Source organism: Myotis nattereri (genome assembly GCF_964212035.1).
Source record: "Myotis nattereri genome assembly, chromosome: 4".
Taxonomy (NCBI): Eukaryota; Metazoa; Chordata; class Mammalia; order Chiroptera; family Vespertilionidae; genus Myotis; species Myotis nattereri.
In genome coordinates this window covers 84,675,736-84,690,294 of record NC_138079.1, presented here as the reverse complement: position 1 = coordinate 84,690,294, position 14,559 = coordinate 84,675,736, and the positions used below count along the sequence as shown (strand labels likewise).

At 41.2% G+C, this 14,559-nt stretch overlaps 1 protein-coding gene across 1 annotated transcript; it reads left to right on the top strand.

Moving 5' to 3' along the window:
• Nucleotides 1–3,718: 3,718 nt before the first annotated feature.
• On the top strand, nucleotides 3,719–4,019 carry LOC308518540 (protein CEBPZOS-like; the record flags this gene model as incomplete). The annotated part of the gene is made up of 1 exon (XM_081090276.1): nucleotides 3,719–4,019. The coding sequence occupies one exon, from the start codon at nucleotides 3,719–3,721 to the stop codon at nucleotides 3,980–3,982; it is 264 nt and encodes an 87-aa protein (XP_080946402.1). The 3' UTR covers nucleotides 3,983–4,019.
• Nucleotides 4,020–14,559: the final 10,540 nt, after the last annotated feature.

Here is a 14,559-nt window from a genome sequence, read left to right as displayed (position 1 = left end):
TCATGAGTTGTTATTCCTCTTCCTTATCCTTATTTCCTCAGTCCTGTGTACCTGACTCCTTGACCTTAGCCAAGGGGATAGCACTAGGGGAATATGGAGAGCAAGTATGGGGATCCTGTGTGTGTGTGTGTGTATGTGTGTGTGTGTGTGAATATGGGGAGGGAAAGGGATGTTGTGGGGGTTTAGGGGTTGGATAACAACATTCTGAGACCAAAGAATACAAAGAATATAGATTGGGGAGAAACTGTTTTGGATATTCTGGACTTCTTTTCTCTGTTTTGTTCTGTGAATGATAAAAGAATTTCCCCTGCTTCATTGTTCAGATATAAGTGTCTGCCCCAAGCTGGGAAAATCTAGCCTCTGAGAGAGCTGACAGCACCTCATTCCTCTTGTCTTTTGTTTTCACGGGGTTCATGAATAGAACATGATCAGCCTACAAAAGCCGTATCTTTCAGTGTTTATTAAACAACTTTTTTATTTTTTTATTGAGGATAATTTTGTCAAATATCATGGGACATTGTCTTTGGAGCAACAATTGCCTGAAACAGTGGGACACTCAGGAAAAGGGAATTTAATTCCTTTAGGAAGCCTTGGGGACCATCTCATTATCCCAGTGTGCTGGGAGTGCCTGGTACCCAGCCACAGAGACATGAAGTTTGCTTTCTGATAACTTCTCCCAGGCTGGGATGTGCAGGTAGGTTCCAGCCTGCAAGCAGTGACACAAAAACTGATTAGCATGCCCATTTTCTGGGCCTAGAGGGACAGCACAATATCCGCTTGAAGGCAGTGCTTCTCTTATCTGGATATTATTCTGGGTCTCCCTGGATGCTCCTCCTCTGGGTCCATTGAGTTGATCTGGGTCCAACTCTGTCTATCTTGGTATCTATCACCTGACAAAGGGAAGTTATACTTCTACGGATTATAGGACTTACTGCCAATGCACATAAGTCGATCAGCTTTCCAACGACCTTGCATGACTTGGTTTTATAGTTTCTGCATAAGAAGACTTTCCCCTGACACATTTCAAGATCACTTCCTCTAAACCATAAATTGGTTTGCTCAGTTACTATGGTCACTATTCTCACAGCCAATAAGGGCACTTCGATAGTAATATACTTGGTTGGTTGGGTTTACACCTTTTGATGTCATCACAGGTAGGCAAAAATGGTAGGAATGGACAAAGTTCTAGTTCTGACAGCCAAGGCGAGGGGTGAGAGCCCTTCCTGCAATGGTCTGAGCTTTCTCATCTCTGTAGCGGTGGTTCTCCAAATGCCATCTGTCATTTCTGGACCAGCCGCATCAGTATTTCCTAAGAACTTGTTAGAAATAAAAATCTCTGGGGCCCAGTAAACTGTATTTGAACAACTCCAGGGGATTCTGATGGCTGCTAAAGTCCGAGAAACACCTCTCTAGATCTGGGAATAGACTAATTTCCTTCACAGCAGCAACAGCTGCACATTTTGCTCAGACAGTCCACAGGACAGGTACAGATGTGATGTTGGAATGAGCCCGAACATTCAGACAAGAGAGGCAGGCTCTTCTTACCAATACATTTGTCCAAATCCTTAATGTTTACAGATAAAAACTTTGAGGCAAAAAAAAAAAAAGGTGTGAGTGTGGGGGGAGATGTCCAAGATCACATAGTTATTTGCATTAATCAGAATGGCTTTTTGCTTTCTAGAGTCCCACTTCAGTGGACCTTCTTTCTAGGTACTTAAGAAGATGTTGGTAGGATGGACGATCAGGAAGTTGCTGGCAATAGACAGAATATGGTGTTGGGATTAGGTTCTCAGTCAAATTCTGCTATTTTCTAGGTATGTCCAGGGGAGAATCATTGCACTCCACTCCAAGTCTGAGTTTCCTCATCTGAAAAATGGGAGCAACAATCCATATGCTGCCTACCCCGAATGAAGTGCAAACTGTTAGCATGGCGTCTGTCCATTGAAACAACCATGTTAGCGGCCTTTTCTACCTGCATCCAGTTGTCAGAGCTGCCTGGCTCTGGCTGTCAGGAGGGAGATAGCATGCCTCAGTGTTGTCAGAAAGCCACAGAGCTCTCACCCGTGAAAAAACTATTCTTCCCTTTCATTGACTCATTTAGATGACAGCCTTTCCCATTCTAGCTCCAGCCCTATCAAAACCAGGGAAACAACCACTTATGTGATAATCATTTTATCACCCAGCTGCTATTGTAAATAAGGGATGGAGGCCCCTGCACTGGGCCATCTTTACAACAGCTCCATCTAAATGCAAATGTAGATCCCCTGCCAAACAGAGAGGTGAATGCTTTCCTATTAGCAGGCAGGAGATAGGAGAGTTAATTTAATGCTAAAACATTCCCAGGCAAGCAGAGCAATTTCCCCTGTTGAGCAGTGGCCTCATTTTCTCTCCATGACCACTGTGCCCATAATATGATAATTTTTACCTTTTTAAACTTTGCTGAAGGAAAAAGAACAGTCATCTGTCTTTAGAAATGGCTCCTTCTGCATTCATTTCATCTAGAAAAATGCAGATATTTGTCTATTTTGTGAATGAATGGCCTGGAGAAAGCTGAATGATGAAGATGACTAGGGTGCTGTGATGTGTTGAGATTCAATGCCTGCACTTGACTCCATGAACTCCCCACAGGCAGGCTTGCTGTGAGACGGTATTTTCCTGCCTAGACTAATCGGCTCTTTTTCTTCCTCCATGTAGCCAATCTCCCTGGGCCAAGAGAAGAAAAATTGAGAAGGAAAAGGAGGGGGCGGGGGGGGGGGGAGAATAAGGATGATAAAGCCCATTTTCATAAGCAGTTATTTCAGCAGTAGGTTCAGAGGAACATCTTGGGTTGATGCTTTTAAGCTGTGTGGCCTTGAGCACTTCCTAACTCTTGCCTAGGCCTCTTATCAGTGTATGGATTGGAGATAAGGGAATGAATGCTTTCTGAGCCCATTCACAAAGCTTTCATGGCCCGCTCTTCTGTGTCAACACCTTTAAGCTGGGAGAAGGCTCCGGTTGGTTAAGTGTTCTAGAGATGAGGAAGTGGGCTCTGGTGCTTGTCCTGCTCAGGGCTGCACAGCTAGCTAGTAGGGAAGCTGCAGTCCATCTTCATTACTCGCAAATTTCACCCTTGTGAATTTGCTTACACGCTGAAATTTATTTGTATTCATCAAATCAATACTTGCGATTCTCTCGTGATCATTTGTGGACATGCATAGGCCAGAGGAAAATATGAGTTGCCTAACACACTCATTCCCAACTCAGATCCAACCAGGGGATACTGTTTCAGTTCTCATACTCTCGACAAGTGTCCTTTTCATGGTCTATTTAGTGCTATGTTTTCTGCTTTTTGTGTGATTTTGGTTGGTGATTTTGCTGTTTAGAATGGCCCCCAAGCAGAGTGCAGATGTGCTGTCTAGTGTTGCCAAGTACAAGACCGTTGTGAAGTGCCTTATGGAGAAAATACATGTGATAGATAAGCTTTGTTCAAACATTGAGTTATAGTGCCGTTGGCTGTGAGTTCAATGTTAATGAATCAACAATATATATTAAATGTGTCTTTAAACAGAAACACACATAAAACAAGGTTATGTATTGATTGGTTGATAAAGATGTTGAGACCAGTGGTTCACAGCAACCTGAGTCTGTATTTCCCCTAGGAGCAATGAGCAATGACTCAGTATTTGCTAATTTAGTGTTTGCAGTGACTTTATAGAACATGAGGATGTGAATAACTAGAATGGACTGGACTCTGAATCAACTCTGTTTACTGCTTCTGTCATCCTTGAGGAAGGAAGGGAAAAGGCTGTCAGTAGCTGAATTTCTGGGTGTTGCTGGAGCATATGTTTTGTTTAATAAGATGGACACCAGCCAAGATTTTAGGCAAACAATGAGCAAGAAATTTCCCTTCATCTTGGAAGTTTATTACAAATCCATTGAATGTTCTGGAATGTATGGAGTGAGACAGCAAGATCAAGAAAAATGGTTGAACAACAAAAGTTAGGAATTTGGCCACTGATCACAGTTTATCCTATTTCATTGTATCAGGGGTCTGGCCCCTGTCCCATGACACCCTCACCTCAGCCAGAGCTCCGTTCCTCTCTGTTAGAAACAGACCTGCCCAAGTCACCTCAAGAGGTGAGTGATCTGTTTGCTGACCAGCTGGGTGATCTCGGGCAAATCATGTGCTTTGTTTTTTCCTCTATAAGGTGGGGTTTTTAATATCACTTGGCAAGGTTGTTTGAGGAATGTGGCAAGATTCATACATGTTAAGTGCTTAGCACAGTGCCTAGCTAGATCACCATAAAACTTAATGATTATTAACGCAATTTTTAGGGGTTTTGTCTGATTTGGAGTTATTTTTGTAATGCTAGAGTTCAAGTCCTCTCTGGCTGGTTACTCTCACTCTTGCCTGGGCCTCCCTTCTACTCTCTGCTTATCTTTTCTGCTGCTGACCTCATTCCTGCCATCTCTCCTGGCTTCTCTGTTCCTGGACCTTCCATGCCTGAGTCCTCTCTCCAGTGCCCAAGCTCCACTGGCTTCCTGTGCATTGAAGCAGGGGCTGCAGGTTCACTCCAACCAGACTCTACCCTTATTCTGCAGTCGTGAGCACAGAGGGGCATGGAAGTAAAGAGTTGAATCCCTGCTCCTCCCTAACCACATGCTTTGCTTGGTCTCAGTCATCAAAGGGGACTGACTGCTCAAGGAATTGCCCCCACTGAGAAGGGAGCGATGAGGCCCACATCAGGGAGCAGACAGGAGCTTAGGTGATGCTAATGTGTATCAGGGAGGGATTATTCTACTGTAACTAAGGTGCAAGAAATGCCACACTTCTTAAATAAAAAATCTTAAGCCTGCTCCCTGGGGGATTGGATCCTGTTTCTGTTTCTAGCCCTGAGGAGGAAGGTAATACTCCAACCAACCAATACCTGACCCTGTTATACCAAGTATGCATTTGAATAATTCCTATAGCAGCAGCAGAGCATGAGAGTGGCTAGTTTGAGATATTAAGGCTTTGTTGGAGGGGGATTGGGATTGGTCCATTGTAGAGAACACCTCATTTCTAAGAGACTTCTTTAAAAACTTTGGACTTTGAAGACTCTGCCCTTGCAATGTCACTCTTAGATTTTAAAAGAACAATTTGTTACCCATAGGTTCAGGTTGAAAACAGTCTTGCTGCTGTCAGTTAATGAGGTTTGTACATTTTTACCTGGGCTGTGGACAGAAATTTCCCCAGTGGTGCTTGGGAGGTGGTGGGAGCCTCACCCTGATGGTGCTGGGTTAAGTGGATGCCTGTAGGAACAACAACCTAGGAATTAGTTACTAGCACTGTTCTTATTTTACAGATGAATAGGAAATAGCTTGAGAATTAAGGGATATGCCCACAGTCAGATGAGAAATAGGGAGAGTGGCCATTCCAGCTGAGGAGGGCTGAGTCCAAAATCAGTGTTCCCAGCACTGAGGCTTTGGAGATGTTGGAGAGACAAATCAGGCATAGATCCTGCCCTCAACGGGTTGCCAGTCGGCAGGGAGTTTACAGTCTATTCCACTTAAATATATGTTTTGTAGACCATGGTAAATTCCAATAGGGTTGGCTAGGATTGCTATTGGGGAATGGGCCACCCTACTCACTGGGCTGAAACCAGAACACTATGCTTCATTCTGTGATGCTTCCCTCCAGGCCATGGCATATTGAACCAGGGAGAAGGTACCATAAGGCGTTCATTAGAATTTCTCTTTTGAGAGAGTGAGTGCTCAGAGCAGAGTCAAGTAAAATCGGGGTCCCAGAACAAAAACCGATCAATTCTTACTGAAAACCCGAGAGCAGCCCTGGATGCCTATCTTCTAGTTTGATTGTTCAGCTTTTGTTGGGTTCTCTGAAATGCATCATCATCATCATTTACTTAAGTTCACTCAAGTTGTTTTCTATTATTGCAATTAGGATAAGCTTAAGAAAAACACAAATCCATTCTTTAACCCAATTCACCACTCCTTGTGGGGGCCTTGCCTCTGCTGTATCTCAACAGACTCAGAAAATAGACTCTGGAATCCCGACCAATCAATGCACCCAGTGCCCAGATCCCAGGTTTTCTTGGATCAACTCTTTGGCTGTTTGTAAGTTTAGAATCTGTCAAAATGTGTCAAAATAATCAGAAAGCTTGAGTGTCTGAATCCAAGTCAATTTTCACTGGCAGCTGTAACTCTGTAGAATTCACCATGTGGACAGATATGCAGAGGGAGTCCCTAACCCATAAGTTATGATAAAATGATGGGAGTTGAGAGAGATAGAAACAAAAATCATGCAAATCAGTTATGTTGAACACAGCATTGTCCCCAAAGGGCAGTAGACTCGTTATTAAAGAGAACTGACTGGTTGTAAAGTATAAAATTTTTGTGAAACTGACATTTTGGAGCCACTGATCTGTTTACCTAGTTAAATCCAGAAAGATGAAACGTGTCCTCTTTGCTCATAGTAGTTGACTTCCATTATTTATTTAGCTGACAGTGTCCTCAGCATTCAACCTTGTTCTTTCTGACCCCAAAGCCCATGAATCATTCACTGTGCCAATTGTCTTCAAACTTCAGCATGTGTAACAGTTGTCCAAAGAGCTTCAAACATTTCTAAATTGGCCCTGTTCCTCAGAGCCTCAGAGTCAGTAGATCTGGGAGTCTACCGACCCAGGAATGCTCCCAGGAATCTGCAGTTTTGATTAATACAAGGACTGCAATTTGAGAAATATTTAAGTATCTTAGATTGTCCTCAGAAAGGTAACACTTACTTAAAAAAATTGTACAGTAACCTAATGCATTCAGAAACCTTTTACAAATTGGGAGGGGAAATTGTACCAAGATCAATATTCCTAAAGTAGGAGTTCATTTTCTTTTTGTTCCCTTTCTAAAGAATGAAGCTCCCTTTACCTCTGCAATTTTCTATGGGATTATGACATTTTTGATAAAGATTATTACTTCAAATAAAAAATAAGAATTATTTCTAATCCTACTATAAAAAAATGTGTGAGTCATATAAAGGTAGTATCCAAAGCCCACCAGTGAGGGACAACAGGATCTGATTAGCACATCCTACTTTCATTTATCAGAGGGGTTTCCAGCCATTCCAACCTATTTTAAAGCATTTTACACTTTCTGTAAAGAAACAGTATATTGTTTCAAGTAAGAATTGGATGTTGGGGGTGCAGGTCACATGTCAGCTTTCTCTAGAGATCTTGGATTGAGTTTTTCTGGTTACCTAGAGCCTGCCTGCTTTGTTCTCCACCCCACTTCCCTTGAAGGGATCAACCACTGATCAGGGCAGGAAATGGGATTTGAAATGCCATTGATTCACTTGGCCTAGCTCTTTTTTATTTTTTTCCCCCTGTCTGTGCCCAGAAAAAAAAAGTACACACTAGGGATTCAAGAGTTAGATAGAGGGTGAGGCAATGTAACAAATTAAAGAGATAAAAGGCAAACTTCAACAATAGAGATGACTTACAGTAGCTGTTCCCTTTTAGATGTCTTTGCTCCAATTAATACTTCCTACAGCCTTAAGGTAAGATTATAAAGTAGGTAATAAGATCCTTTAAATCCTACTGTTTTGAAAGAATCCTATTGTCTAATTCCCTTGGCTTTATTGTAATGCTTTCAAGAGGTTTCAAAGCCAAAGTTCCAGAAATGTAGGGCTTCCTCCCCTTCAGCCTGTGAGATAAGTAAAAATAATTGATTCTTCAGGGTCCTTAATTTGTCAGGATTGCAAATTGAATCCTCAAAAGATCGGGATCCATTTGTTATATAAATGTTTCTGGCAATGAAAAACTGAAGGCAGAGTAAGATTTGAGTCAGATTGAAAAAGAATCTTAGAATGATCTGTGTGTGTCTACACTCAAACTTTTCAATGATCCTTGTTAATGTTAATAAAATTACTTTTATACATTTGCAGCACTGCTACTTTGGGACACTGGGCTGGCCATCTGATACTCTGGTCTTTTTATCCTCATTTCTATTGGATCTAACATTCAATTTGGTACCAGAAACTCTGAAGTTAGGTCTAGTTCTGCTCTGTACTACGTAACTATGGAGAAGTTTTTACTTTTTCTGAAGGGAAAGTTCTCTAATTATAGAATGGGAAAAACAATGCCTTCATCAGAGGTTTATTGTGTACCCATGCACCCAATAGCTGTCATTTATGTACTCATTCACACATTCATTCACTCACTCATTCTTTCTCAAGCCCCAAACTCATGTACTAACTTCTAGGACATAACAATGAATAAGGCATCATGTCTAGCTTTAAGAAGCTCAAAGATTAATGTGTTGACATATAACTGAACAGTCAATTATGATACAGAAGGTTCAGATTTCTGAGAGAGAGAGAGATTAACAGGAAGCAGTGGCAGCACATGGTCACCTAAACCAACACGTGTGGAGGGTGATTTATAGAAAATAGTGTTGGTTGTCCCCAAACCTTCCTCTTTTTATTCAATCATACTTGATTCTATCCCTGTGATCTGTGCTTCACTAATCCAATCAAGGTAATCCCTATCTTGCTGTTGATTAAAACACGGGCTTGTTATGCCACTTGGTCACTGAGAATTGAAAGTCTGATGATTCTGAGAAGTGTTTGGTTGCCTCTGGATGTTGTTGTGGCCTCGTGCTTTGCCTAGGTCTGCAGCAGCCATTGATGGCCAGCAAGGGGTGGTGAAGACAGGCAAAGGATGATACGGTAGAAAGATGGAAAGATGGAAAGGGTATTTGATGATGTTGAGCAGCTGAATTTACTAACCTGAGAACTCCTGTATCTTAAGACTCCCTGTTTTGTGGGATAATACATCTTTGTTATATTTTAAACCAGTTGAGTCTGAGTTTCTGTGACTTCAGCTGAAAGAGCTAACTGGTAATATCAGTTAGAAGTAGGAGATGCTCAGGGGATGAGAAAGTAGAGGATATACTAGGTGAAGGGAAGCACATAGGTGAAGGCTCTGTGGCTTTTAAAGAGAACCTGACTCACTGAAGAAAGTGGCAAAACAAACAAACAATGGATGTGCGAAGTAGGGGATGGCAAATATGAGGCTGGAGAGATAAACAGGATCCAGGGCAGGAAAGTGATTAGGATTCTTTGTAATAATGAGGTAATTCCTCTTTGGGAAAGTGTGTAGGACTGTATACAAGCAAGGAGTCAAGTGGCCACGGTGTCGCTTCTGGCATTGATGTTCATCTTCAAGTTGGGGCCACTGGGTTGCAAGACCCCAACTGGAACCTTTCATGCTATGTTTTTTGTAAGTGCCACTCCCACAAGCACAGGACATCCTGTTTTTGGCCAGGCATAAACGTGAACAGTACCCCCAGGATTCTATACACAGTGACCTTGGACCCCATTGGAGATTCTGAGATGGGAGGAGACTCCTCATGTGGTGGTGGCTGGAAGAAAACACTCCGGTTCCCACACTAGGCCCAGTGGCCACTCCTTAGTATCCTTGGCCTTCATGCCAGCCAGGCCTCAGCCAACCCCAGGGAGTGCATATTACCACAGCATCTTCTTTTAACTCCCAAGGCCTCAATTCTTACAGCCCATTAAAACTAATAGTGAGTGTGCACATATCATTACATTAAAATCCACAAAAAGGAAAATACTGCTTTCTTTTATTCCAAGGCAATCTCACACCTGGCAGATGCTAGACTCAGGTGAGAGAGGTCCACTGCTCTTACAGGAAGATCTCATTTAACATGTTGATTAAAGCTGGGAAAATGTAAACATTAAAATGCTTTTAATTTGTACATCTTTGTTTCTGCCTGTTTTCAGAAATGTAAAAGCTATAGTTTTGCCTTTTTTTAAAATCCTCACCTGAGGATATTTTCCAATTGATTTTAGAGAGAGTGCAAGAGAGAGGGAAAGACAGAGAGATATATCACTGTGAAAGAAACACATGGATTGGTTGCCTCCTGCACGTGCCCCAACCAGGGCCTAGGCCAGGGAGGAGCCTGCAGCCAAGGCACGTGCCCTTGATCAGAATCAAACCCGGGACCCTTCATTCTGCAAGCCGATGCTCTAGCCACTGAGCCAAACCGACTACAGCTATAGTTTTGTCTTTTAATGAATGAGACTGTGATGGTGATGATGTTTTTATTTCAGAGAAGTGTGTGAATGTGAGGTGATAAGTGTGGATTCTGATGCTACACAGATGGGCCAGTTTCCATGAGATAATTTGGTCCAGGTGGGCAGTAGTTGGTGTTAGTGAGAGTGCAAATAATCCTCTTAATTCTGAGAGGGTTGCATTCTGATGATGACTGGAGGCAGTGCCCAAAAGTGGAAAGATCTTCCTTCCATTAATTGGTTTGGAGACTCATCACTTCACATTTCTAAGTCCCAGTTTCCTCACCTGGGCCAACCCAGAGACTTACATTCTGCATAACAGCACCCTCTGGCGTTCTGAAGTAAAGAGGTATAACGCAGGGCCAAGGGACAGTTATAAGTCCATCTAAAGTGGTCCATTTGAAACCAGCTCTTCTGGTCTCATGGAAGGTTTCCGTTTTTTAAAAATATGTTTTTATTGATTTTAGAGAGACAGGAAGGGAGAGGGAGAGAGAGCGAAACATCAGTGTGGGAAAGAAACATCAATTGGTTGCCTCCTGTATGCATCCCAACCAGGAACCAAACCTGAAACCTGGGCGTGTGCCCTGACAAGGAATTGAACTGGTGACCTTTCTGCGTAGGGGATTAAGCTCAACCAACTGAGCTACACCGGCCAGGGCAGGAAGGTTTCAGTTTTTACAAGATAGTGAAGACTCTTGACCCTTATAGCTTGGGCCATGAAGCTATCTGTCTTCCTAGCCTCTGACCAGGACTGACAGCTGTGGTCAAGCAGAAATGCAAACTCCACTGCTTTGTAAGGGGAGGTCCAGGAATTGGAAGAACAGTTTTTGGACGCTCAGAGCCCTTTACATGGCCGGTTACCCATTATTGCTCTCCTCTAAACTACACATTCTGGTAATTATCATTATTAGTGGATTTGTATTTGTGAACTCACCTACTCGCTAAAATTGATTTGCTAACCCCAAAATCAATACTCTAGCCCTTTCACAGTCGTTCATGGATATGTGAAATCAGTGAAAAATTTGAGTTGTCCAATAAGCACTGTCGTGAACAAGGCGATACCCAACCTTCTTGTTTCAGCACTCATGCTGTTGCTGGTGTCCTTTTCACCATCTATTTAGTGCCACATTTTTTTCATTTTTGTGCTTTTTTTGCTGTTGATTCTATCGTTTAAAATGGTCTCCAAGCATAGTGCTGAAGAGCTGTCTAGCGTTCCTAAGTGCAAGGAAGCTGTTTGTTACAGTAAAAATGTATCCGATAAGCTTTCTTCAGACATGAGTTATAGTGCTGTTGGTCATGAGTTCAATGTTAATGAGTCAACAATATATTTTAAGTGTTTTTAAATAGAAACTCACATAAAATAAGGTCATGTATTGATTGGTTGATCAAAAAAAAAAAATGTGACCAGAGGCTCACAGGGATCCAACCCTTCTTTTGCCCCAGTAGGAATGGTGTAATATTTGCTAATTCCATGTTCTTGGTGACTCGATAGAATAGAACTACTGAGAATAATGAGAACTGACTGCATCTCCTTTGTGCTATGGATTTTACCATAAGCACATTCTATTGATGTGAGCACAAAATCACAGAATGTCAGGGGTTCTAGGGCAATCTCATTGAGAAGAGCCAGGTTGGATGCTGACCCAGACTCTGCTTGGCTACTTCTTCTGATGGGGTGCTCATCACTGTATAACATATCCCTTTTTAGCTCTGATGACTAGAAAGTGCTTTCTTATGTAAAGTAAAAAACATTTTACTTGGAACTGTTCCTCTTTATCCTAATTCTGCTAGCTGGGGCCTCATAGACTAAATTGGCTTTGTTTGCTAATACATTATTTTCTACAAATATTTAAGACTGTGATTTTATTATTCTTTCTTCTCTCCCCATTTACTCCCAACTCTGTCTTCCTCTTCCTCCTTCCCACCTTTTTCTTTCTTCCTGACTCCCAAACCCTGGCTTTTTATCTCTATCCTTCCTGTAGGCATATCATCTCCCTGTCCTCTCAATGGTTCATGTATGACATGAATCTGTTTACTGCCCACTGTTGGAAGGTGCAGAGCAGAATAATTTTTATATTTGTATTGAATTCAAACATATCTTCCATTCTCAATCAAGTGTCACCCTATTTGTAGTCCTCCTTCCTACCCAAATAGGTGCTGGGTTCCATTTGCTAATTCGTTTTAACTTGGTCCCATTTAAACCAAACTCTTTTAAATACATCTGCTGTAGAAATGGGCCACCCAGACCCTCAGGGTACAAGAATGACTGTGATAACCATCGAAATTATCTGTGCTCATAAGGGAATAGATATGGCATTTTTACACTCTTCTCACATACATAAAATTATTGAGGCTGGGTCCCAATTAATGTAGTGCTATTTATAATTTTCCTTGAAAGCAACTGTTCATTTCAAAAATAGCTAAAAAGATAGAATTTTATTATGGAATGAGGCATGATAAAAAAGACTTCCTTGTGTTGTAGAAGAAAGGGATAAGAAAGAAAGACACACATAAGCACACACACACACACAGAGAGAGAGAGAGAGAGAGAGAGAGAGAGAGAGAGAGAGAGAGAGAGAGATAGAGAGAGAGAGAGAGAAAGAGAGGTGGGGGAGGCACTGAAGGGATTATGGAGCTGAGGGTAGGGAGAAGGATTAGGAAGGCATGACTTAAGTACAACAGATTGAAAGAATTCTAAATGTGTATTACAGGCTCTTCCTTATTTCACATGGCATTTTCAATGAAGTTTCTACAGAATAATTCAGGACTAGAATTTAACTGATAGCTTACCTAGGAGGATTTATGAATGGGATGGAATAGAATTAGAAGCCTTGATCCCACTAGGGACTATGTATTCTCATTCATAATCATCAGAATTGTTCTTCCTGTTTAGAACAAGAAGAACAAGAAGGAAGGCTTAAATGAAAAAACACCACCACAGTATTTATTAGGCCTTTTAAAGAAACACGACATTATAAAATAATTAATTATGTCTCAAAACTAGCACACTATTAGATTTTTGCCTTATGATTTTGTCCTTCTTGTCCTATATTTCTAGACACTAGAACTCACTAACTCACTAGTACATGAGAGTCCTTAAATATATGGTAGTGAGTATTTCATATCCAGGAAACTAAAATCTGCACTTAACACAAAATCTCTGACTCCCTGTTTATCTGAGGACCACCCTGACTGCAAACTAAATGACAGAAAGCCAACTTCTCATCACCACCAGCTCAATGTGTTTAACCCATACTCCATGGGACAGAGCCCAAGTCAACAGAAGCATGTTGCTAAAAGGCATAATCTCTGCAGAAGCAGAAATGATGTAGAACTGGGGGCCAATTTTTCTGCTGAATCAAAAAATAAAAATAAGTGTTCTGTATCTCTGGGGAAGGTTGGAGTTACTGTTGTGGCCAATTCAAATTTTCTTACTCTTTTCCCACCAGATCCCAAGTTCTTGCATTAATTCATTTTTTAGTTCCTTGGTTGATTTGTCAGTTTGTCCATTCAATTTTCAAAACCATGTGTGTGTCTGTGTATGGAATTTCACTGTTTCAAGACCTTTTAAAAAGTCTGTGTAGACTTACTTCTATGGGTGTGAGCCTCTGATTTTGGGTATGAATATATGTTGGATATTTGAAAGAGGTGAGAACATTTGAAGCATAATTGCCACTTAATGGTAGGATGAACAAGTTAAGAATAATTCAGCTAAAGTAAGATTCACTTAATGGTTTAGTTTTGGGGTTTCGTTGGGGGGTGGGGTTGAGGAACAGGCAGTTCAGAGAAAAGCAGAAAAATTTACTTGCTAATTATATTTGTTTAATGGTCACAAATAAGAGAGAAATTTTTATTATTGGTATTCAAGGTAATGTGTTGTAAAAGACTTTAGACTAACTTATTTCAGATTAAAACATGTGGTTACTCTGGGCCAATTACATAATATGACAAAAACTTTGTTGTCCAGATGAAAGTTTATATGATGAAAGTTTATTAACAGTTATAATATTTTCTTGGTATTACATTTCAGCACTGTTATGTGATGTATGACCCATATTTCTCTATTATGTATATAATGATATTTATGAGGTCAAGCTAATGAGTATAGTAAACTCACCAATCTAAGATGTCTACACTCTTTTGATGGTCCTTTGATTATTTCACCAGCATTTGTTTAACAGCCCCTCTTCACTACACGATTGTAAGCTTGATGACAGCCATGAGCCCTTTGTCTTTGGTGATCTTCACAGAGCCTACCATATGGCTTGGCAATGCAACAGTTAGAAAGCGTCATGAGTAGATTCAATGGATAGCTTGCTCAGCCCAGTCTAGGTTCAGCCTCTCCTATCTTTAGTCTTTCTCTTTCTTCCCTCTCTCCACTTGTCCCACATTCTCTTTCTTTGTCTCTTTATATATATATACATGCTTACAATGGTATTCCCTTTTAAATATTGGCTCATTGCCTTTTAAGAATGAGTCCTGTTGCCCTTAAAATG